General features: G+C 41.6%; 1 protein-coding gene across 9 annotated transcripts in view; it reads right to left on the minus strand.

Annotated features, from left to right (window-relative positions):
- The window catches only part of VCAN (versican), a 98,437-nt gene that overhangs the window by 59,128 nt on the left and 16,405 nt on the right, over positions 1-22,904 (minus strand). For all 9 annotated transcript variants that reach the window (XM_068176472.1, XM_068176464.1, XM_068176473.1 and 6 more), the window contains exons 4-6: positions 15,394-15,568; positions 14,732-14,859; positions 5,242-5,535 (exon numbers count right to left, since the gene is read on the minus strand). In XM_068176472.1, coding sequence (XP_068032573.1) covers positions 5,242-5,535; positions 14,732-14,859; positions 15,394-15,568 — 597 coding nt within the window. The remainder of the gene's footprint in view (positions 1-5,241; positions 5,536-14,731; positions 14,860-15,393; positions 15,569-22,904) is intronic.

Consider the following 22,904-nt stretch of genomic DNA (forward strand, 5'->3'; position numbering starts at 1 on the left):
GGTTGATAAATCTCTGCTTCTACTTTATGCAGCATTTAAAAGGTTGAGCTGCACCCAGCCACCACATCCTTCCCCTCCTTCTCAGGGTGAGATACTGCTGAGATGAACAGCATGGGCTGGTTTGGAATGGATTGAGGTCTTGCTGCAGTTTTCAGCACAGCCTAACTGAGCTCTCAAGCCCCTGAGGAAGAGTGGGGTGAGGAAGCTGCAAGGAGAGGTCAGTGTGCCAGTCACCATGAGCCCAGCAGAGAACGGCAGGGATTTACTACAGCCACACCTGGGCCAAGAAATTACCAGGGATCTCTGCAGATGTGGGGGACTTGACAAACAGCATATCTGAGAGAAGAACATAAATCTACTTTCCTAGGAAAATAATAAAAGGATGGAGAATGGCTGTCTGGGAGTGATCTCTTTGCACAGCTTCACCTTCACAGAGAAGCGGCCTGTGCAGAGCCAGCAGCCCTGCGCACCCTGTAGTCAGTGCCCTGACTTTGGGATCCTCTCCTGCCCAAAGGCATTTCCCCATTCTGATACTGAGCTCTGAAATGTTGGAGCACACTGTGTTTTTTATACCCAGCACTGTGCTTCTTTGGAGATAAATTTATTTTTATGTTTTTTTTTTCCCTTCAGGCTGGCAATTTTTGCTCCTCATGCATCACCACGCCCTATGTCTTCATTATTCTGCGTCCATTCCCAAAGCGATCAGAAATCCACAGATCTCCCGTAAGACAGCCCCTGACATCATGCTGGAAATAATTCCCTCATCCAGGAAATAGCTGGGACACGCAGCTACCGACGGTTGCTGTGGAGAAGGACAGAGCTGCCCAGCTATTCAAGGTTTTCCAAGCTAAGTCACATGCAGCAGAAGGGGAAGACGACGTTTTTCCTGCCAGCTTTGAGCTGTGCTTAGCAGTCTTTATCCTTCCTGCCGGACAAGAGGAGCACTGTGGATGCTTCCTGAGGCTGAGCCTGCCATCGTGGTGTAGGATGCCTCAAAGCTCTGTGGAGGTCATAATTTCCTATACTTCTCCTACCAAGTAGCGCTGTGATTTTGAGCTTTAGATGGATGAAGCATCAAAGCAAGAGGCCCTCAGCCCCAAGCAGCGGCAGACTTGGATCTTGTATTGAAACAATCAAATGGACTCCATTCCTGAAGAACACACATGGCAACACCATCCCAGAACTCGAATTTTCCAATCTCCAGCTAAAATTAAGCCACAATGCCAAACCAAAGTGGTATAACAAAAGAGAAGCAATAAAGGTGCATGAAACAAAGTCAAAATGAGAGAGGAAAATGGGAAAGAGAATGGGCAAATCCAGAGTGAAACAGTCAACACGTGTTTTGAGTCAAAGTAAAAAATGTTTTGCTGAAAGATTTGCCAAAACCAATACAGGTCTATGAAAGAATTCAGCTTTAATATATCAGTGTTTCTCAGAAAAAAGGGGATTTATGTTTCAAAAAATCCAACCACCTCTGTGTACAGAGCTCATCAAGTTCAGCTTTGTTGCAGGTATGTAAGTTAAAAACCTGAATGCATTTTGATTAGAGCATTTCTGCAGTGCAATTTGTTCTACAGGTGCTGTGGTATAAAAAGGTCCATCAAAAGTCAGCTGAAGTCTGTGACAAGATTTCTACAAAGTCCTGTAAATTAGGCCTGGAGAGACTGGGAGGCTGAAGAACAAGATTAAGTAAATCCCCTATAGCTCTTTGAAATAACTAATTATTAAATATGTATCTATTAAAAATATACATTTTAAATTATTGAAATTATAGTCATCATTTTCTTAATGATGAAATGTTTTCATCTCTTACAAATTCGCATAAATGCACAGAAACAGCTGTTCTATTTTCTTTTTTTAATTTAAACACATTAATATAATTCCTATATGTTAACACTTGAAAAACTTTCCCTCTGATGATGGCCTCCAAGGAGCTGCAAGTACTTAATCATGTGTCTATCCTGAAACCTTTTCAGGCCCAATTAGATACATGATTGGGTATCTCTCAGAAAAAAAAAAAAAAAAAAAAAAAGAAGTAAGAAAAGGTTTGGCAAAAGCCTTGGAGGTATGAAATTAAGCACACAGATAATGTTTCAGAAACTTAGACCCATGTGGTTTTTGAAGAGTGAAAAGCACTTGTGATCAAAGGGGAGAAAGTTTCAGGGGTTTTTAACATGGCTTTTTGATTTTAAATCATGTATTATTAGTCTGGGCCACTCTTATTTTCATAGAGTCAAGACACTTCATACAATGTAATTTTGTACCCATAACACTGCTGAAGTTAAAATCCTGAACTTAATTGTACTTTAAAAGTTGTCCAGGTTGGCTGCTCCGCTGAAACTAGTGAATATAATTTTCAAATTGAATTTACTCCCTGTGTTTTTCATGCATTTCAATACATATGATTCCTCTTTAAAAGCAAGCAAAATGCTCAAAATACGTATTGAGGTTTCGTGAAGCCACAAATTAAAATTAACATTTTGAGATTTTCCAGCAGAGAGACTCATAATCACGAAACAGGAGTGAGAAGCCTGAGCAGGGATGAGGAAGGAGATATCCCCTTTCTCAAATGCAGAATTTGTCTTTGTGAATTTGTGAAGACTGAAACAGCTTGAATGAGCACAGAGGTGCTGTGGTGAGACTGCAGGTCCAGGTGAGGCGGGAGACACACCCATGAGGTGTGAGACACACAGTGAGAGCTGTGAGCAGGGGGCTGGGGTTACACTGAGAGCCCGGGTCCCGGGTAGGAGAATTTTGTTGTCAGGCACTGTGGGAAACATTGTGAGAGCTTAATGCCAGCCCCTAAACAGGCAGAGCTGGGGCACAACAGATTTTGTGGTGGACTGAAACTTTGAAACTGAGATAATGGGAAATTTTGGAAGAAACTTCCAGACAAAGGATGATTTGAAACAAAGGGCTTAAATTCAAGCCTTCTGCTCTCATGCAGAGCATTTTTTTTTAATCCTCTCCCTTTTTCTGCCCCAAAGAAGGGACTGGCTCCAAGGCCCCAGTGGGAGAGAGTGACTCACTCTAAAGCCACTGCACCAGGCAGCTGCTTGAGATGTGGAGGACCAAGATGCTGGGCAGGGAGTCTCATTACTCACCACTTGCATAAATCTTTTAGCAAAAGCAGTGAGGAGCCACAGCTGGTTCCTGTGAGATCCCAAGCACCTTCTCAGAGGGAGAGAGAGCTTTCAGTAACTTCTGACATTTGTGGCACCCTGAAGGAGGGTACAGCATGACACCCCTGCATTTCCCTGCACAAAGGCAGATGCATCTGGCAAAACCTGAGTCCTCTAGCCAGCAATGTTTAATTAATTATGATATTCTGTTGTTTGTAATTAAAAGTGCTGGAGAGCCGTTCAGCCTCTACCAAATTGTTTTGGCTCTGTTTAGTCTTATTTTATCTTGTAAAAAGTTTGATTGTCCTGAACTGTCTATTCCTGGACTGGAAAGTGATGAAATATTTATTCTTTATATACCAAGGGCAAGACTTTGCAGGAAAAGCCTTTATATAAAAGGCAACAACCCAATACCAATCAAGGTCACTTTTAGAACAAATGGTATGTTACCACAAACCATGCTAACTAAAACTTCTGGAAAGAACATTGTAAAGGCACATCTTGCTTGAAAGTGGTGAAATTCACAAAAACAAACAGCAGGTTGGAATTTGTCCTAACTAAAGACCAGATTACAGGCAAAATGTTTGGTTCTTACCCCAGTCTTTTAGAGGGACTTATGAAATACACCCTCATTAAAGTCTTTTTTATCCACAACACTTTAAACAGGTCATAAACAATTTGGAGTAGGAGCAGAAGGAGTGATATGACAAAATGCTTCTCTGCAGATTAGAGCACAGACTCCTGAACTTAAGTCCTTTTTCCTGTAACCAGTTCCATTAGGACTATTTCCACATGCAAAGTTTTGGAACATCATACCCACAAACTATAAAGGAAAATTAAAACAACAAATCAACAGTGTCTGAGAACAGCCAGACCATAATGTTGCAGCAGATGTCGGGATTTGTACTCAAAGGGTAAGATTTGCTCATAAATGGGTTCTTCAGTGCCTGAGCTGGAAAGATCTGCAGCTGCAGTAAGTTCATCATCCACAAAAATGGGGACAGTACAAACTGCACATTTCAAATAGTTCTGAGTTACAGTCACTGGATTGAGTCCAAAAAACCTAAATATTCATGGTTAATGACCAAGTTCTGAACTTTTAACTCAACACAACGTTAATGTTAGTCATGCTCTTTGCAACAAGGAACTTCCTTGGATGGAGAGGGCTGCAGGGAAATAGTTGAGCTGTCCAGCCCCCCCTGTGCTGAGGCTGCAAGTCTCAGGGAAGCAGGATATTCAGCTGGGAAGCTGGTGAACCTTTTGAGACAGCAGGAACCTATTCAAGGAGAGGCTGCACCATAATAGCAGAGCCAGGCAGCTGGCCCTGAAAATAGATGAGCTTACAGGGCAATATTTGACCCCAAAAGAAAGCTGACAGGTGTGGAGGACATCTGGTTTAGATTGGTGAAGTCTACCATGTGAATGTGGCAAACACTTGAAGTGCCTGTGAAAATACCAGGAGGGAAACAAGCAGCAGTAAGAAAGGCCATTTAGACCACCCACTGGCCCAAGAAACACCAAGTAAGAAAGAGAAAGAAAGTGATGGGACAATGTGCCTGGGATCCAGAGATAGCCCTCAAATTACTGACATCTGAGAGACCTGAAAGTGGCCAGTCTTATACACAGCCTGTGGACAGCTTCTCTTGCTGCCATCATCGGAGACAGAATATCCACTCTTCACCTTTAGGACATTTATCACGGAACAATAGAATAGATGTGGTTGGAAAGGACCCCCAGAGATCATCTAGTCCAGCCCCCTGCCAAGGCAGAGTCACCTGGAGGAGGTGACATGCCCAGGTGGGCTTTGAATGTCTGTCTTGTGTCCACTGACAAGATGCAAATACACCAAGGTGTGCTCAGGTACCAAAATATGGAGCACCCACAGACTCATGGTCAAACCACTGCTCAGGCTGAAATCTTACCTTAAAACTCTGCCTGTCTTCACCTGCCAATGTTACTTTAAGACACTGACAAAGTTACTTTAAGACAACAATGTTTTAGTTTCTAAAAACCCGCGCACGCCGCAAGAACTGAAACAAAACGCGCGATAAAGGAACCGCTTCTCACGGCAAGCATGCTGCAAATCACCACCAAGAAAAGAGAAATGATAAATGCTTACGTTCGTAGCAGTAGGCATCAAACTTGCTATCGGGGTAAGGGAAGCCTGTTTGGTTCTCATAGCGATACAGGGTTCTCACCCCAAGTAAACCCCCGCCGCACTGGGGCCGCGCCACGGAGGCCGGGTACCGGACGCTGCCGTCCGCCAGCCACCCGTAGTCACACTGGTCAAAGCCGTTCCTCCAGGCCACGTAGAGGTTCCCCACGGAAGCCAGGACACCTCCTCGCTCCTCACACAGCTCCTTAGCTTCCTCGAAGGTGAACTTCTGGGGAGCTGAGACGTGGACCACTTCATCTGCAGGAGGAAACAAAAAAAAAAAAAAAAAACACGTAACAAAGGCTGAGTAGCACGTTCCACCATCAATCAGTTCCAGAGTCCTGCAAGGTTGGGGATTTTTTCCCAAAACATGAGTATTTTTTTTCCTTAAAGAGAAAAATAATCAGATAGCTGTAAACCAAATGTTCCAGGCCCGAATTTGAAGGTTAAACTGCCATAAAGCATGAGCATTTATAAGCAAACTTTCAGCCACCAAGTACATTGTGGCTGGACACTGAGTCCCTTCCTTGGTCTCAAGCAGAGGTAAGACCAGCCCTGGGGCTCCACTGTGACCCCTGTTAGAGTAGAGTTTGCAGCTCAACTGAGTTAATTAAATCCAGTCCATCAGAATTTACTGTTTCCACAAAGCAAATATCCTACTTCTGCAAGCCCCCTACCTGGCTCTTTTAGGCATTGCTAGAATCTCTCTTCAAACACTCAAAAGACAGGAAATATTCTTCACTGGCTGCTCAAGAGCAGCTTCAAATGCTGGATTTCCATCAGTCTTCCTGCTGTCCCATTTGGAAACAAAGGTGAGGAAATTAACAAGACAAGTTGCATGCACAAAGCCCTCTTTGTGTGGAGAAGCTGAATTAGTCTAGAATGTTGATAGTATAGTTCAGCTTCCAAGGAATAAGAGTTTGTAAGCAATAGCCATCCAGCTGGACACTAAAACAAAGCAAATAGCACATCTAATATTTTGCTTCCAAGGTAAATCACCATTGTGCAGTTTTCTTGGTTGCCTCATTCACACAAACACCCTAAAGAAAAGTCAAGCCTCTCATGTTCGTGTCCTGGGAATGAAGCAGTAAACTGACCCTTTTCCAGTCTTTGCTTAGACTTCAGATGAAACCAGCCAAACCTAAAATGAGGTGCTGGTGTTCCAACCAGCAGCACAAATTCAAAATATGTGTTGCAAGACAGCAATGCCCTGCCTCAGCCACAGCAGGCCAGGACACGACAGCCACTGTTGCAGGAAAACCCTGCTTTTCCACACTAGCCATGCAATCTGTCTTACCCCTGCACAGGTCTGAAGGGAACACAGGAAAATGCAGACAGAAACTACATCACCCCGAGCAGTTTCATTCACATCAATATTACACTTGTTTGGGGCCTGAAAGGAATGCAAGTGTGAAAGGAGGCAAGGTGCCAGCTTTCTTTTTCCTCCTAGGTAGAGGCTCTGATTTGTTATTACAGCTGTAGCACCAATCCCATAGTGTACATTGTGTGCAGCTCTCAGCTTGGAGGAAGAGGGACAGAGCATGTCTATTGGAGAGGGACAGATAAGGGAAGCAAAGAGCCATTTGATTTGTCCTCAGAATGGCTCATTCAGCTCTTCAGACCACACAGAAAATGAGAATTTTTTGTTGCATCCTTCTGCATCTGCCCGCCAGCTCTGCTGCCGTGTCCTGTACAGAGTGATGGGTGCAGTTATCCCACAATCCCATCCCAAAAGCATGGAACAGGGGTGCAAAGAAATGCCTCTCCAGAGCAGCCCTCTCTGTTCTGAGGATTGCTCACTGATCCTCTGACAGCAGCCATGATGTATATGAAAACTAGTAGTTAAAATGCAATTTAATTGCACTTATACAGCAGATATCAGTCCAGTTAGATGAGGAAGTGACAAAAGAAGAACAATGAATTTTCGTGACTTCTGTAAACAACATTTCTTATGAGGCAAACTCATAGAATACACAGGAAAATGGGTAAACAGTGCAGGATTACTAGAAAAGCAATTTCTCCATCAAGTGATTGGGATCACTGGCTCCAAATGGAGCTTGTACACCACATCATTAAAGTTAGTGCTATTTATTCCTCTGAGCTGTCATCTACACTCAGTTAAGGCAGAGATACTTAGTGAGTGGTTAGGTCTTGGTGTAAGATTTCAAAATGCAGGGTTCTTCTTTAAGAGAGGTCACTTTGCAGAGAACTGACTTACCTAAGCTGCACTTTCTAGGCAGAAGTCTGCCTCAAGTTTGCCTTGGAGTATGCCTGTATCTGCAACAGTGATAATCCTGCACACTTAAAAGATGAGTGTCGTACCTTTCTCTGCACTGAATATATTCTACTGACCCCACATGGGATAATTTTGTTCACCTGTTAAAATCAGCTGCTGTCAAACAGTCATGATCTTTGTCAAGGATTGCTTTACCAAAAAAAAAAAAAAAAACAATCCAAACCAATTTAAAAAAAAAGGAAAAAAATAAAAAGAAAACCCACATATATTTAAGGAAAAACACATCTTAACCAAAACAGTCCAATAAGTGAAATCCGAAGTATTTGATACCTAATTGGTACATTCAAGAATTTGTGACAATAACCTCACAAAGAAGGCAAAAAGGCAGCAGGGCAATGAGCAAAATTCCACCATATACCAAGTAAATGTGCATTTATTTCAGGAATGCTAGTGATAAGATAAAGGGCAAAGATGTTAAAACATGTCATCTTGCAATTGCTCTAGTTAGAGAGTATTTTTCTATGATTCCACAATTCTTGTTTTTAAAAAATCAGGCAAAAGTCATATTGCAAATAGCAGTAATTTACTCTAGGAGCTATGACTCCTCCATTTGTCAATCTAGTTTGAAAACAGATTAAAATTATCTGTGATTAAATGTACACTTAATGTGCTTAATAATTGTTGGGACGAAATATGAAAAACAAAGAAAGAGTTTAATGGCCTTGCTTGATACATGAATCCAGAAACACTTTACAGTTTGTTCTGCTTCTGCAAGCTTCTCAAACCACCTTACAACACAAAATTTAAAGTATGGAGGTTTTCCTGGGGTTTCTTGATCTTATTCACTTCTAGCATAAGGCTGAAACATCCCAACTCCTTCAAAGTATTAAAGAGAAAAGGACTCAAGTCTCGCACAGAAACTTCTAAACAGCAAGAAAAATAATTCTGAAGTTAATGAAATGTATTTAATCCATGCAGTCTCTACAATTTACTCCTGTTTTTGAAAGCACAACAGCTTCCATATTTAACAGGCGGACAGACCCCACCATGCTCTTACAGTGCTTTTATTAAGATGACTGGAAGCCCCTCAATTTCCCAGCCAAAACCCTGAAAACAAGGAAATTAAGAGGGAAAACTCATCTGCTCAACAAACAAATGACATAGCCACCAACACCAGGCAAGGCAAATTCAATTCTGTGTGTGTTAAACAGCCACGTGCAATGTTTTTATAGCTAGAGCACACCCTGAGTAACCCAGCAATACTCTCCAGGCAAAGCCCAGGACTTAGGCCAGCAGATGAAGAAAAACTGGTTCTGCAGTACCAGGGGGTGGGGTGCAGAACGTGACAGTGTTTAGGCTGCAGACAATAATGTAATATGTGTTATTGCTGGCTCCTGTTCCAAACCAAGCTTCAGGCTGATGGAGCAGCCTCAGTGGTCACTGCACTCCAAGAATCCCCAGGATTTTCCTCTTACATGTGTTTGTTTTACTTGGTCAGAAGAGACACCTGATGAAAGTCAGGCTTTTTCCATCTCTTTACAAAATACAGGGGCAGATGAAGAAGTCGGATTTTTTTCTCTTGAAGAGAAAAGCTGATTCACCTGCAATCCCTGAGGAAAAAGTTTAAGTTCTATAAGAATCAGTTCTACAAATCTTAGCTGATTTTATAGCAAGCTTCACTGCTTTGATTCACTTTCTCTCCTCAGGACATGTCTGGGTGAGCTGGGCACACTGGTAGATGTGAATGTCGTGAATCACACAACTTAAAAGTAAGGTGGGAAGAAGGGCCGGCGAGAACCAAAGCCACGCACAATGTGTGTTGACTGGGGTAGTGGTGCTGGGTTGATGTTTGGACTTAATGATCTCAAAATTCTTCTTACCCAGCCTTAATGATTCTGTGATTATTACTGTCCCATCTAGAATCTGGTGCTCACGAGCTTTACCTCGTGGTCAGGTGCTCAGATTTTCCAACCTTCACAGTCATCCAGAGCCAGGCATTAGAAAATGAAGGCGGATATTAATGATATGAAAAGTTAATCATTCCCATAGGAGGAAATGCTTAACTCTCACAATTAAACAAAACAAACAAAAAACAAAAACAAAACAAAAAACCCTAAAAAATAAAAAAAAGCAACAACAACAACAACAAAAAAAACCCAAAGCCAAGACAAAACCTTTCCAGTACCTTTTCATTTTAGTTCCTCTGTGATAGTTTTTTTTTGAGGAGAAGAAACACTATCTCCCACTAAGAATTTGGGAGCTCCCTTTATTTTCCTTTTTTTTTTTTTAGCATAATGTACCCGTGGTGAACTCCAGACCTATTAATTTGTTTCTGAGAGTTGGAACCCACCAAGTTTATCAAACAGAGATGTCCTTTGGGAGTGTTAGAGCTCCTGGATTCTGTGACTACAGCTGCAGATCAGGGTACTCCTGGGTCCAAGACAAAAGCTGGCTAAGAGTGACAAAATGCCATCTTTTCTGAGGTTATACAGAGCATTCTAAGGGCATTTTCTCACCTGCACCTGTAACCTGTGGGTACTGCCCCTCACCTGGACACAGCCAGCAGGTCAAAACCCAATCAGTCATGAGGCACTGGCATCACAACTTCCTTTTCGTCAAAACCGTGGAATCTGTTCAAAACTTCATTCCTAGGACACGGTAAAGTGTGCAAAGAAGCAGGAATACCATGACCCTAACACATTTACCCTCATGCCTTCAGGACCAAGAACTTCCTCATCCTCCTCCTCCTCTCTCTGCTGCTTAGGGCTGGTTCTCGGACACACCAGGGTAATAAAAGGTGTCACTAATTTAACAATGTCACTAATTACCAAAACCACTCTGCAGGGCTGGAAAAACACAAACATCAGCAGCTTGGTTCAACTTTAAAGCAGGATTCTGGACAAGATGAAGAAGTCTTTTTCTCTTGCATGTCAGAACAAGTCAGTTGATTCTTTTTGATGCACAGCAGCAATGATTTAACTAAACTTTCCTGAATGTCTTGAGACTATTCTGTGCAGACCTGTTGGCTGAACAGGAATCCTCTTGAGAACTTAACCCTGCATGATGTCACACAATCCAAGGCTGGATAAGTGTCCAGTATAATGGAAAGGATCATAATTCTACCACAGGCCTTGAACTAGAGAAAAAACCCCATGATTTTATCTGTGTCCCAGTTTTGAAACTTAATCTAGTTGTTGCTCCAGAATCAGAATAGACCCCAAAGAAAACCTTTAGCTGCCCAAAACACAGAAGAAACTTCTCACCTGAGGCCACATTTTAGACTATGACTCCTTTAATTATGACTGTCATTCTCACAGAAATTTCCATGACAACAGCAAAACTGCATGAGAGTAGGTGGAAAGTATCCAAAGGACATCTGGTTTTGGTTTTATCTTTCTTCCCTGCGCTCACTGTGGGGGGGAGGTGGTGCATGGAAGGAGGGCTGTACAATCTTCCCCACAGACACCCCAAAAATAACCCTGTTAGCGTGAGGGCCCCATCTGCACATGATGGGGGCTTGTCAGGCATACATGGGCTCTGATGGGTTCTGGCCAGGAGACAATCCTGATGGGGTGGTTTGTGCTTTGGCTCAGCACAAGCTCACTCCACCAGTGGGCTTTGGTGGTGGCTCTATCTCCATCTCTGACACCACAGCACTGCCAAATTAACCACACACTGCTTGTCTGAGGAATTCAAACTCTTCCTCACCCACCACCATCTCCATCCAAGGGATTACACCACAGGAGACACCCCTTCAGCTGGCTGGATCCTCACCCAAACCTTTGCAGCTCAATCACTTTAAAATCTTTACTCATAAATCACTTCCTGCAGTTAAAAGTACCCTAAATGTTTCTGTTAGTGCTTGGTACACTGAAATAAGTGATGAAATATGAGGAATGTGAAACAGTTTATAATAAAACATCCTGCCTAGTACCTTTTTAATGATACTTTCACTCCAGGTTCTCATTTTTAACTCCAGGAGCTCTGAAACTTTCAGTCCTTCCCACAGTTATTCTTCTGACTGTTGCAGCAAAACTCATACTATTTAAATTAGAATTGTGCGGTCTTTAATCACTCTGGCTTTCCTCAGAACAAGGAAATGGCAAGAGTTAGCCTAGATAACTGGTTTCAATTTAAGCTAATAGTTTGTGATTTAAGGAGAAATCCATGTCTCTGGCTAACTTCCTGATTCCACATGGCCAAAAAGGAATAAAATCGAGATGGAGTTACTCCTACAAATCCTCAGTGCAAATACCCAAATTAGTACTGCAAATTCAAGGCACATTTATTTTAAAATGTATTGCAAGAATTCCCACCACCATTTATGGCCTTCTGGGGTGACACACCAACAGCAGCCAACAGACCAATAAGTGTTCAATGACTTCCATGGTGACATCCTCGTTATAGCCCAAATTTTGATATAATTAGTCAGGCTTGTGCCATGAATAGTCACTCCACTGACACAGACCCTCCAAATAAGGACCTCTTTAGTGCAAGCAAGTCTAATAGATTTGGCATTGAATCAGGGCAGGGTACTCAGATAAGAGCTTTAAAATTCACATGGAAAAAGTTTGTATTTGAGCACATCCTAAGTGCCGTGGATTCATTTTGCTATGAATTAAGTCATGAGCTAAAGGTCACACCTTGCAGGATCAATCTTTGGAGAACAGGGCCATCAGAATTGTGGCACAATTTTAGCTCTTGATCTGTAAGTTTCCTACCAACACAGCAATCTAGTTTAGTTCAACCTTCCAATAACTCCATTGATATTCTAAATTTCCATCTTGTGTGTGGGTGAGTTTTTCTGAAGTATAAACTCATAGATGCTGTGTATCATCTAACAAGCTCCTCCTCACTCAAATTAACCTCTGCCCTAAAAGAAAGTGCTCCTGTTACACAGACAAAGCCACCTTGGCTCCGCAGCCCCACCTAGAAAAGGGAGTCTGGCTCAGAGGCTCGAGTTTCTGTGAAGGCACTGAGGAATGGTTTACCCTGCACCACACCACAATGAGGCACCCTGTCTTCTTAGCACATGCCTGTTTCTCCTCATCCAAACAGAGTAATTTAACTCCTCTGCATGTCACCAGAACCTACCTACACTGTTTCTATGCCCTGTACCCATAAACTCTTCCTGGAGGTCGTAGAAGTTGTTGTTGTCACACTCCACATTCTGAGAGAATGAGAAAAATAATAAAAGCTCTCTCACATACACACAAAAAACAACAAACAAGAAAACCAACCAACCAAAAATACCCAAATCAAAATAAAACAAACAAAAGGAACCCAAATAAAAAAAAAAAAAAAAAAAAAAAAAAAAAAAAAAAAAAAAAAAACACACACACAACAAAAGGGAAATGTTGGAGAGTGTCTTTGGCTAACTATTATAATAATCTGACATTAAACTTGTTCAATATAATGAATGCAATATAATGAACCAAATCTCTCCAATATTGTGCTCTAGCTTATATATTTGTTAAAATCTGGATGTTTCATATGCAAGCAGTCACCACAGTCCAGCTGACAGGCCACAACAGTGGGACAGAAGTGTAGATGCATCCTGAGAAGCCACAAACCTTGGCAAATGACATTTTATAACAAAGAAGGACCAATTAATGTCCATGAGAAATTGAGGACCTGTGCATTTTCATCCATGAGGACTGCACAGTCACTGCAGCCTCTTTGAACCACACAACAGTCTGGTTCCAGGTTGTTCCAAGCAGAGACCATCAGCCTCAGTGAAAAATGCTTCAGTTTTGACTTAAGTTCTATTGTTGAAAGTTTAGTAATAAATTTTGACCCTGAGAAACTGCTGGCTCACATGAACCCAGGACAATCTGCTCTGTATTAGTTACACTTCTCTGTTCTTGAAGAGGGAAAACAGCAAGAGATTGTTCTTCACCCAAGAATTATACAGATTACATTTTTGACTAAACCTTCTTTTTGTAAGCTAGGAAAGACACAAACTGAATTTAAAAACACTGACTTAGGGGAGATTCAAAATCTAATCCAATCAAGGACTGATGGAGGATCAAATGTCATGAACTGTAGATGTTCACAGGCGCTGCTCACTGACAGATGTAAACAGGACATAACTAAAATTAAGACCATCAAAAGCACTAACAAAATTCTGTCACTTAGTTTTCAAGTTCAAGTTACAAATTCTCAAGCATACATGTTTTCTAGAGGCTTTGCAATACCTGTGTTGCTTGTGTTGCATAAATCTCCAAGTTGTCTAGGACATATATTCAGCTACTAAAAATAATCAGTAACTAAAATCTCTCTAAGTCACCAGCAGGAGAAAAATTTGCATGACCTAATCTTTATCTTATCTAAGACAGATTACAAGCAAACACTGAGCACCTGCATTTTGCAATTGCTTTTTAAGAGTATATGTACACCTACAAAGGCAGGCTTGCTCAGAGCCAAGGCTAATTTATTGTTCTGCTGACTTTAAGAGCACTAAATTAAATGTGTAACAGCCAAGGACCATCCCTGAGGATGTTTAGTTAGGAATTATCAGGGTTTTTTAAGAAAGGATTTGTGGAACTGGCATGGAATAAAAACCTGTCAAAAATAAGCAGTGTGACACACTCAGGGCACTGTAGTAAGTGGAGAATTTACTTTAGTCCTGGTTGCAAAGTATCTGAGTAATAATTTTACTAAACTATGCCCAGAAATTACAAAGATTTTTCTTGTTTGTTTCTTTCTGAATCTGAGATGACCCATTATTAAAAAGATACTATTAAACATAGATGGCAATTCAATATCTGTCTAATTCTATGCCATGGACATATAAAAAGACTTAATTACATACTTTATGAACTATAATACAGTTAGCACATATACTACATCTATCTTAGTATATACTTATATATAGCATATATAGTTTCTCAAACATTAAATGCATGTCTTTGAAAATACTTTTATATAACATTCAAAAAATAAGACACTTCAACAGCAACTTTTGTGAGATCTACTGCACTAACTATAGGCAGCTTGAACCCTGACTGCCTCTTTGTAGACTCCACACTGGCCTTTAATTAGGACCTGCAAGACCACAAACTGTAGGTTCCCTCCATTTGGCAATTCCCTTCAGATCCAGAGCAGCCAAAACCTATTTTAAATGGAATTTTCTCCCTCTCTGCTCTTCCACATTAGGCTCCCCAGCCACTTCTTAAGCCGTGCAGTGCACTTCCAGGCTTTGCAGACCCATCTCACCTTCCATGTGCTCCACGTAGCAATAAACGTCGTAAGTCTCGTTAGGGAAGCGGCGCCCATACGTCCTGACTCCTTTCTTTCCCATCTTATCTCCAAAGCAGCCAACTCTTGGATGTCTAATTGGATACCTGTAAATGCAGAAAATTTATCGTTATGACGCCTTTGGATTTCAGCTTTCATGTTTTTCAAATCTGTACTGCTTTAGGGTATAACTTTAAAATCCATAGTCATAGCTACTTTCTTCACATTTTGGACAGACAAAACAATACCTGACACTCAAGGACACCCGACAGCCTCAGGGCCTGAAAGTACAAACAAAAGTGAATTGTGGGGAGCAAACTGGGGGTGAATGACTTCATTACCTGGAGCTGGAATTGGAGGATTAAACCCCTGAAATGCAAGTGGACCGAACTTATAATTGTGAGAAAAACTTGTGACCACTGTCCATCTTGGGTGTAGCCTCTGGGAGGCTTCTGAGTGTCCAAAATGTACCTATTGATTGCCTTTAATAAACACCCACTTTATTCTCTTAATCTTATCCAGTCTCTATTCCAGGCAGCCACTCCAAGGCATCAATTACGGCAAAACAACAGTTTAGGTCTGCACAGGCCAGGCACACAAATTTTGGGTAAAAACGTGAAGGGGCATTTTGAAAGCCTCACCTGACAGTCTGGTCAGACACCCAGCCAGCATCACACTGCTCAAAGCCATCCTCGTAGGCTGCTTTCAGCTGCTCTGGGCTGGCCATGACGGCGCCGTTGTCCCGGCAGGTCTGGTGGGCCTGTGTGAAATTCAGGGTGTACCTGCTCGTGGCAGCCCGGTAGTGAAACACAACACCTGGAAGGCAAAAAAAAAAAAAAAAAAAAAAAAAAAAAAAACATCAGTGGCACATTTTGGGTTGTTTCTGCAGCCATCTCCACTCTGTAACCCAAAAGAAACCCCAAAATGTGGCACATTTTGGGCTGTTTCTGCAGCCATCTCCACTCTGTAACCTCACCTAGGTGTTGTCACAATGCTGAAAACAGGTGGGCAGAATGAAAAACACTACAAAAAGGTGAGATATTACAGTATAAATTATGTTCTCCCTCTAGTGGCTGCTACCAGTAATGACAAAATACCCCCCAAAAATTTGGTTTTTTGAAGCGTATTTTCTAATCAGTGATGGGCCTGGTGTCCATTTCTTCACAACAAAGACCACTAAAAATATAGCATTTATAACTATATGGATTTTGGTCAATTTTCCATAGCCATATTATCCTGCACACACCACAAATGGTAGAAACCAAATAAAGCATGATTTTCTTTGGGGTTTTTCTGGTTCTGACAAAGACCTCAACAATTTCAGCAGCTTCTGGAGCACGTCAGACCTTTGGAAAGGGAGGTCTGGTGTGAAGATGGTTTTGTTTAAAGCAGGATCTGTCTAGAAGCCACATTCTGTTTTCTACACTCACACAATTCCCACTGAATCTGACAGCAGCTGGAACAAACCATAAAGGGCACTGAAGTGGCAGAAAACAGCCATCCCACCTTCCAAAATCATTTCCCCCTATTACCACTGTCTTTTACAGTTTATCATCAAAGGCATGTCCCTTGCAATACCTAATTGCACTCTAAAATCCTCAGAAGTGTTTCAACACCATAAAACATCCAGAGAATGGAAAGAAAACAAAACAAAACAAGCCCCTAAACCATGAAGTGTTCCTTTTCTCTGATGGTTTTACTGGAGTACATCATGATGAGGAAACAGCAAACTGTAACACAGTTTGGGAAAATGGCAATATTGTAGCAATAACTAATTTTAAAAGTCTTTGCTATTAGAGCATTGTTGAAAGATAAAGTCTGCTAGTTCACAAACAAATAGAAATACAGGTCACTTAGCAAATTGTAGATGCAAGAATTTCCAGCTTTTTTAGAAATCATTTTCTCATGCAGACAAATTCAGTAAAATCTTGCCAGTCATCAAAAATCTGCATATGGCCAAGAAGTAGAGAGTACACATTTTTCTTCTTGTCATTATTGACTAAGAAATTAATACAGAAAATATTTTCTGAAAACTATTCAGCTATCAGATGTCCTTATTTTTTTTTTTTTTAATCAAAGCCACTCGTAGAGAAACAGAAAATAAAAGAGGAAAGGCTGGGAATCCCCATATTTCATCATTTAATAGGGAGTCACACACCAGCTGCAGCCACCAACTGGAAGCTTGCAGACCACCAGCATCCCCATAAAATGCCTTTCAGAACTGAAAAAAACCATCACAAACAGTTTCTTGCAATCAACAGTGTAATTTCAGCTTCAAATGGATCCAAGTGTTGTTTGGCAAAAGTGACAAGTGAAGAATACACCCCGGAAAAATTATGGCTGTGTTTGTATCAATACATTAAACTGCCCAGGTGCCTGAAATTCAGTCATTAAGGGTGTTAAATTGTTAGGTTATTTCACAGCATTATTTGGCTCAGGCCCCACAACACCATTCCAAACAATTTCTGGGCAGATTTCAAGAACAAGCAGAGAACAGGGACAGATTCCAAAGGGCATCTTCATCCTGTGCTGGGAGCCAAAGGAGTGCCTCAGTGTGGATGGGGGACAGCCTGCTCCCCACAGCCTCACACCCCAGAACACAGAGTTAGCCAACATCAGCATGTAAACCTTAAAAATGTAAACACAAAAAATATTACCTGGAGATTTATATATTTTTTTTAACATGCAGTATGCATAAAAATATTTATTTTAATATATTCGGAATTTAGTAGCAGTGGTTGAAACTGTGAGCAGAACACCTGCTGGTGTAAATGAGGATTGCTATATTAGTAGCACAGTAGTAAATAAAAACAGGATTTCAGGTGGCCTGCTTGGTGTTCTGGATCTAGAATTTAAAAATGGGCAACTTTTACAGGGCTCCCAACAGAAGAAGATAAAATATTTACCCTATTTCACAATTACGAACCCATAATAATATTCACAAGCTGTTCATCTGGCTTTACTATTTGTTATGTTTGAATGTATACAAACATTTTAACACTTTTTTTTAATAATATTGACATTTCTGTAATAAAGCATATTTGATGCTGAGTCAGAAATGTCCAATTACACGAAGCAATTTGTTAATTCAGTTTGTTGTTTTAATCCTAATTAAAATGTATTTCGTGTGAATTTGGATTAATTGACTCTTTTTTATAAATGTTTTCCAAAATTGCTTAAGTCGTAGTATAGGATTTCAAACTGGGCACAGGAGTTTCTGTTTCTCAGTGAAGCCACCAAAGGTTTGTTACCTTAGAGGGGATGGCAACATATTGCTCTAAAGCTGTATTTTTTTTTTTTTTTAAGCTTCCTGCTACTTAAACACATGAGTGCATTTTCCACGACCAGCTGTTTCACCACCGCTCATTCCTTCCTCTTTTTTTCCATGTTGGAAGCACCACTGACCATGTGACACCTGAACAAGGCACGACTAAAGAGTTAAAATCCCAGCCAATTTAAAGTGGATTTCGCCGAGGCAAAGAAGAGCCTTTGGTCATTTGTAAATCCTGGAAAGGAACTCGGGGAATGCTTTGTTCTCCTCGCCCTGATCCACAAGGTAAACTTCACCTATTCTCAGAGCTGGAGGCTCCTCCATTTCCAGCGAGGAGCTAATGGACATGAAAGAGCCTCCGAGATGAATGGGAAGGAGGACTCACTATGCATAAGCCTGTGCAACAGCTGCAATAATTAGAAGACCCCTGGGGCTAAGAAGATTAAAGTGCAGGACTTTCATTGTTTCAGTTAGACAGAGAGAGGGGGAAAAAACCATTGTCCCGGTCTTTGCACTTTAAAACATTTGTAAAGGATTTTTTCCCCCTCCTTTGTCTATTTCCTCCCCGAAAGAAAAGGCAAGAAAGGAGTTGTCCTTGGAACAAATAAAGCAACTGGAAAACAGACTACAGCGGTATAATGTTGTCACTGAACATCTGGCAAACAAAGTCAGTGTAATTACAGGAAGGAGTAGCAGCACGAAAGAGCACTCATAGGAAAGCAATTTGTAGCATCCAAAATTCACTTCTGTCAGAGCAAGGGCGAACGTCTTTTCGTCGTTTATCTCATGTCTTAGACCAGAAAATAAAAATCTGAAGCATTTAATTTTTAACGAACAAGGGTTTCCATTGGTAAGAGCCAGGTTCCGTGGTTACACCCCTTTGGGTTGCAGCTTTATTGTGAATCATGCATCTAAACCCTGTGGAACTGCAGGGGAAGCTAGTTTATTAGCTCCCGGTATGGCTAATAAATTATAGTTCATTTTCACTAGTGAGCTCATGCTGCTGCCTCATGCAGTGTTGGATGTGGCAGCATAAAGCCTGAACCTCAGAAGTTGCCTCACACAGCAAACACCTAAAGGGAAAAGATTGTGATGGCAGTGCTTGTTATCCTGTTAATTCTTGTCTTCAGACCTTGGACACTGTGGTGCAGACCCCCGAAATAACCCGCAGCCCAGTGCCAGAGCTACCACACAGTTCAGATCATAGCTCAGATCCTCCCTGGGCTTAACGCAGACGGCGATTTCCATTACAAATACCCCCCAAAAATATGGGTTACAGGGCTGAACACTGTATGAAAGGAAGGAATAGGGCAGCATTTTCAGTTCTCTGCATGAATAATTCGTTTGTGTCTCTCTCTCTAGGCTTTGCACCCATCTTCTGACCCCTGTCTTGGGCTTTGACAACCTGAGAAGAAGAGGCTCGCCTTGCCAAATGCCTCAGGGAACTCATGGTGGGGAGGGAAGGTGCCTCCCCCCAGCCCTGCCAGGGCTCTCCAGGGACAGACAACCCCGCACCAGCTCACACTTTGCTCCCCTGTGCAGGACGTTTGTGCCCATCCTCACAGCACACAGGTGGAGGGGCACAGGGACTCTGAACAGCTCCAGATAATGAGAGGAGGGATCAATGCTGAGCTGCACCTGTGCTTTTTTTCCCTTTTATTTCTCTCCCACCACAGCTCCTGCATCCAGCCCAAGGCAGAACCGAACCAACCTGTCCACCCAGAGGCTACGTGACTCCACAAGAGGGACACAGCAGCTTGGCCAGGACATTTCCTTCCCTCTACCTAGCACGCTTTGCAGGTAGACCCTGGGTCTTTACCACCCAGAAATAAATTTCCCCCTGCCATCCTTTGATGGTCCATGCCAACTGTGCTCTTCCCTTGCCAGGAAGATTCCTCGGGATCCATTAGGCGTGAGACTAAAAAACGAGCTGAAAAATGCAGCAGCTCATGATAATTTACACGGAAGTTCAACATCAAGAGGGGGTAAGGTTTCAAGACAGGTAAGTCCCAAAGAGTAGGTAAAAGCACCTCTTCAAATGCCTACTTAAGACATAAAGAAGGGGATTTCTGCTGCAGAGAGAATAGATCAATTAGGTTGTCAGCACACAATCGCTGAGTGGCAGCGTTCCCGCATAGGAAACAACTTTCATTTATTATCATAATAATGCTTGCAGGAAAGACAAGTTTGCATAAAAAATGAAAATGTGAATTACCGTCTACTGCTGCCTCCCTAATTCTTGTTTCTTTCCATTAACAAGACCACTATCTTAAGCCTGGGATTGTCTTTACAGGCTTTAAAAAGAAAACACAAAAAAAAAAAAATTTGAAGGAAAAAAGAAGTCTTTCAGATTTGCAGCAGAATCAAACAGAAACTGAGAAAATTAGGCCCATGAAAAGAGTGAATTCCCAAAATATCAGTTAGAAAAGAACTCTCACTTTTGGCAAAAAAATATTCACTGAGGAGATATAACAAAAGAGTAAGTAAACTAGAAGGATCCCATTTGCCACTTTGATCACTTTAAATCCAATTACCTCCAAGGAGGAGAACAAAACATCAGCTCAAATGAGGCGTTTGTTCAGACTTCTTAATATTGAATACGTTGGGTGATACATGTTCTTCTTAATTGCTCAATATCATAGCGCCACACAAAACAAGTATTTCACTAAATATTCAGAAATGTTCCAGAATGAAAAGTAACATGTCATTTCATTTCTAGGTCAGATTTTTACAAGGTAGCTCAAAGGTATTTTATAAAAGTGGACTTCATTACAGCTAGAGAGAAGGAATGAATGTGAACACAGGAAGGTACAGCAATACTTTGTTGTAAAATCCTTTCTGGAATTTTATGTGTGAAACACACTCAAGGTAGCTTTGCCTAAAGATTACAAGTTGAGTCTAAAAGAGTAATCTATAAATCTCCCTAACTGGTGACCAGGAATATTTAATGCAGAGAGCTTACCTCACCCAGGAATATCCAAAAGCTGAGAGGCCAAGGACTCCCAGTGTGAGACAGTTTGAACTGTGGGCTCAGTAACAGCAAGAAAGATTAGAAGAAAAGCAAAAGACACTGTAGACATATGAAATTACAGAATCTGACAAAGGAGAAGTTGCTCCTGAGACAAAGGGAAAATTTTGGAGGAACGTGCACAGAGGGCAGAGAAGGAAACACGTGGATGTGAAAATGAGTATGAATGACTTGTTCTACATATCCAGGGTTGGACTTGGATGATCCTAGTGGGTCCCTTCCAACTCAAAATATTCTGAGATTCTTCATTCCTCTCCTTGTGAGAAGCTGAAACATCTAACACTGCCATGCTGTTAGATCCAGTTTGAACAGAAAATATCCCTGTCTGGGAGGTCAGTGTAATTATAGCAGCAACCAGGGTTGCATTCTCCATGATTAATAACAGGAAAGAGGGTATCCAGTGTGAGGAAAATGCCCCTCCAGTGATCCTGCAGAGCTGTTTGCCCCAAGGACAGCCCTGCAGGCCTGAGTAATGAGTAAGGCAGGCACCTGGCTGCCCCAAACTTCCTGCGTGGGCTAAAATTCCTTCCCTTCTCCCTCTTATACCGTCACCAAGTGCAAAATGCAAAACAGTAACCCTGATCTCAGGGGTAAAGTATGGAGAGCACCTGGCCCCTATGGATGGGTGTTTCCTGCTGGGTTTGGGCACAAGGCTCAGCACGGTAACGTGGAGACTTGCAATGCCAAAGGAAAACTGGATCAAGTAACCCAACAGTGTCATGCTCCTCCTACACTTCGCTGTGACTTTCCCAGATCCCCAGGGCTGTGCACAGAGAGCCAACCCAGACAGAACACAGCTGCTCACACCCCTAGAATTAAACAAGCCAATTCAGGTTTTTTGCTCAAGGATGAGGCATTTAAACAGATATTCACGTCAAAATATTTGATTTCTGTTTGATGCACACACAGCCAAGCACTGCTCAGCAGATAAAAGATCCCATGTGAACTCACAGTGTCTTGATGATGTCTCTGAGACAGAATCATGAAATGGTTTGGGATGGAAGGGACCTTAAAGATCATCTATTTCCAAATATAAGCAGCTATTGATACCCAAGTAGCTGGCATCGTTAATTCCTACACCCAAGGCAAAGGAAGGCCACAGAATTACATCAATTTCCAATCCTGTCATTGTTTAGAAAACTGTAACCCATCAAAAAAGGTGAAATGCACACAGGATCTAGCAGAAATGTGGACTGCAGAGACAAAGGCAATGTGTGTGATGAAATGTGTCTTCCTGGTGAATGATAACTAAAATAACCAGCTGTGGTTAAGTAGTGACTTAACCAGGAGTCCACCCATGGATAATGAAAATCTACAGACATGCAAAAAACAAATGGGAAAAACCAAACCCGTATCTGTTCAGGATAGAATAACAAAAGTCTCTGTGAGGGTAATTCCATGGGTGACAGGTCTCTGACAGCAACAGGGTAAGTGTTTAAGTTTGCTCCTTGATATCAGCTGCTTTCTTTGGAATAGGACTCTGGGACAGCCAGATCTTTTGTCTGAACAGTCTGTTGCTAATAAGATATGAATCTGACTTCAGAAGTTCATTTGGCGTCTAAAACAGCAAATCAACTGGATATTTGTACACAAGCTATCAAATTTGTCTGTTGTGATAGCTAAACAGAAAAAAAAATAGGTTCTCACAGTTACAACTTTTGTACAGTCTTGGGCTTGAGACCCAGCCAAAAGAAACAATTAGGCATTAGAAGTTCTACTTTCAATGACTAATACCCACTATTCAGCTTAACCTGGGAAAATCTGTATGCTACTGAGAAAATGATCCTTCCTCAGAAATCCCACTTTTCGTTCACAACACATTCCATCACTGGTAAAATACATTCATTTGATGC

This window comes from Anomalospiza imberbis, chromosome Z, assembly GCF_031753505.1.
Source record: "Anomalospiza imberbis isolate Cuckoo-Finch-1a 21T00152 chromosome Z, ASM3175350v1, whole genome shotgun sequence".
Taxonomy (NCBI): Eukaryota; Metazoa; Chordata; class Aves; order Passeriformes; family Viduidae; genus Anomalospiza; species Anomalospiza imberbis.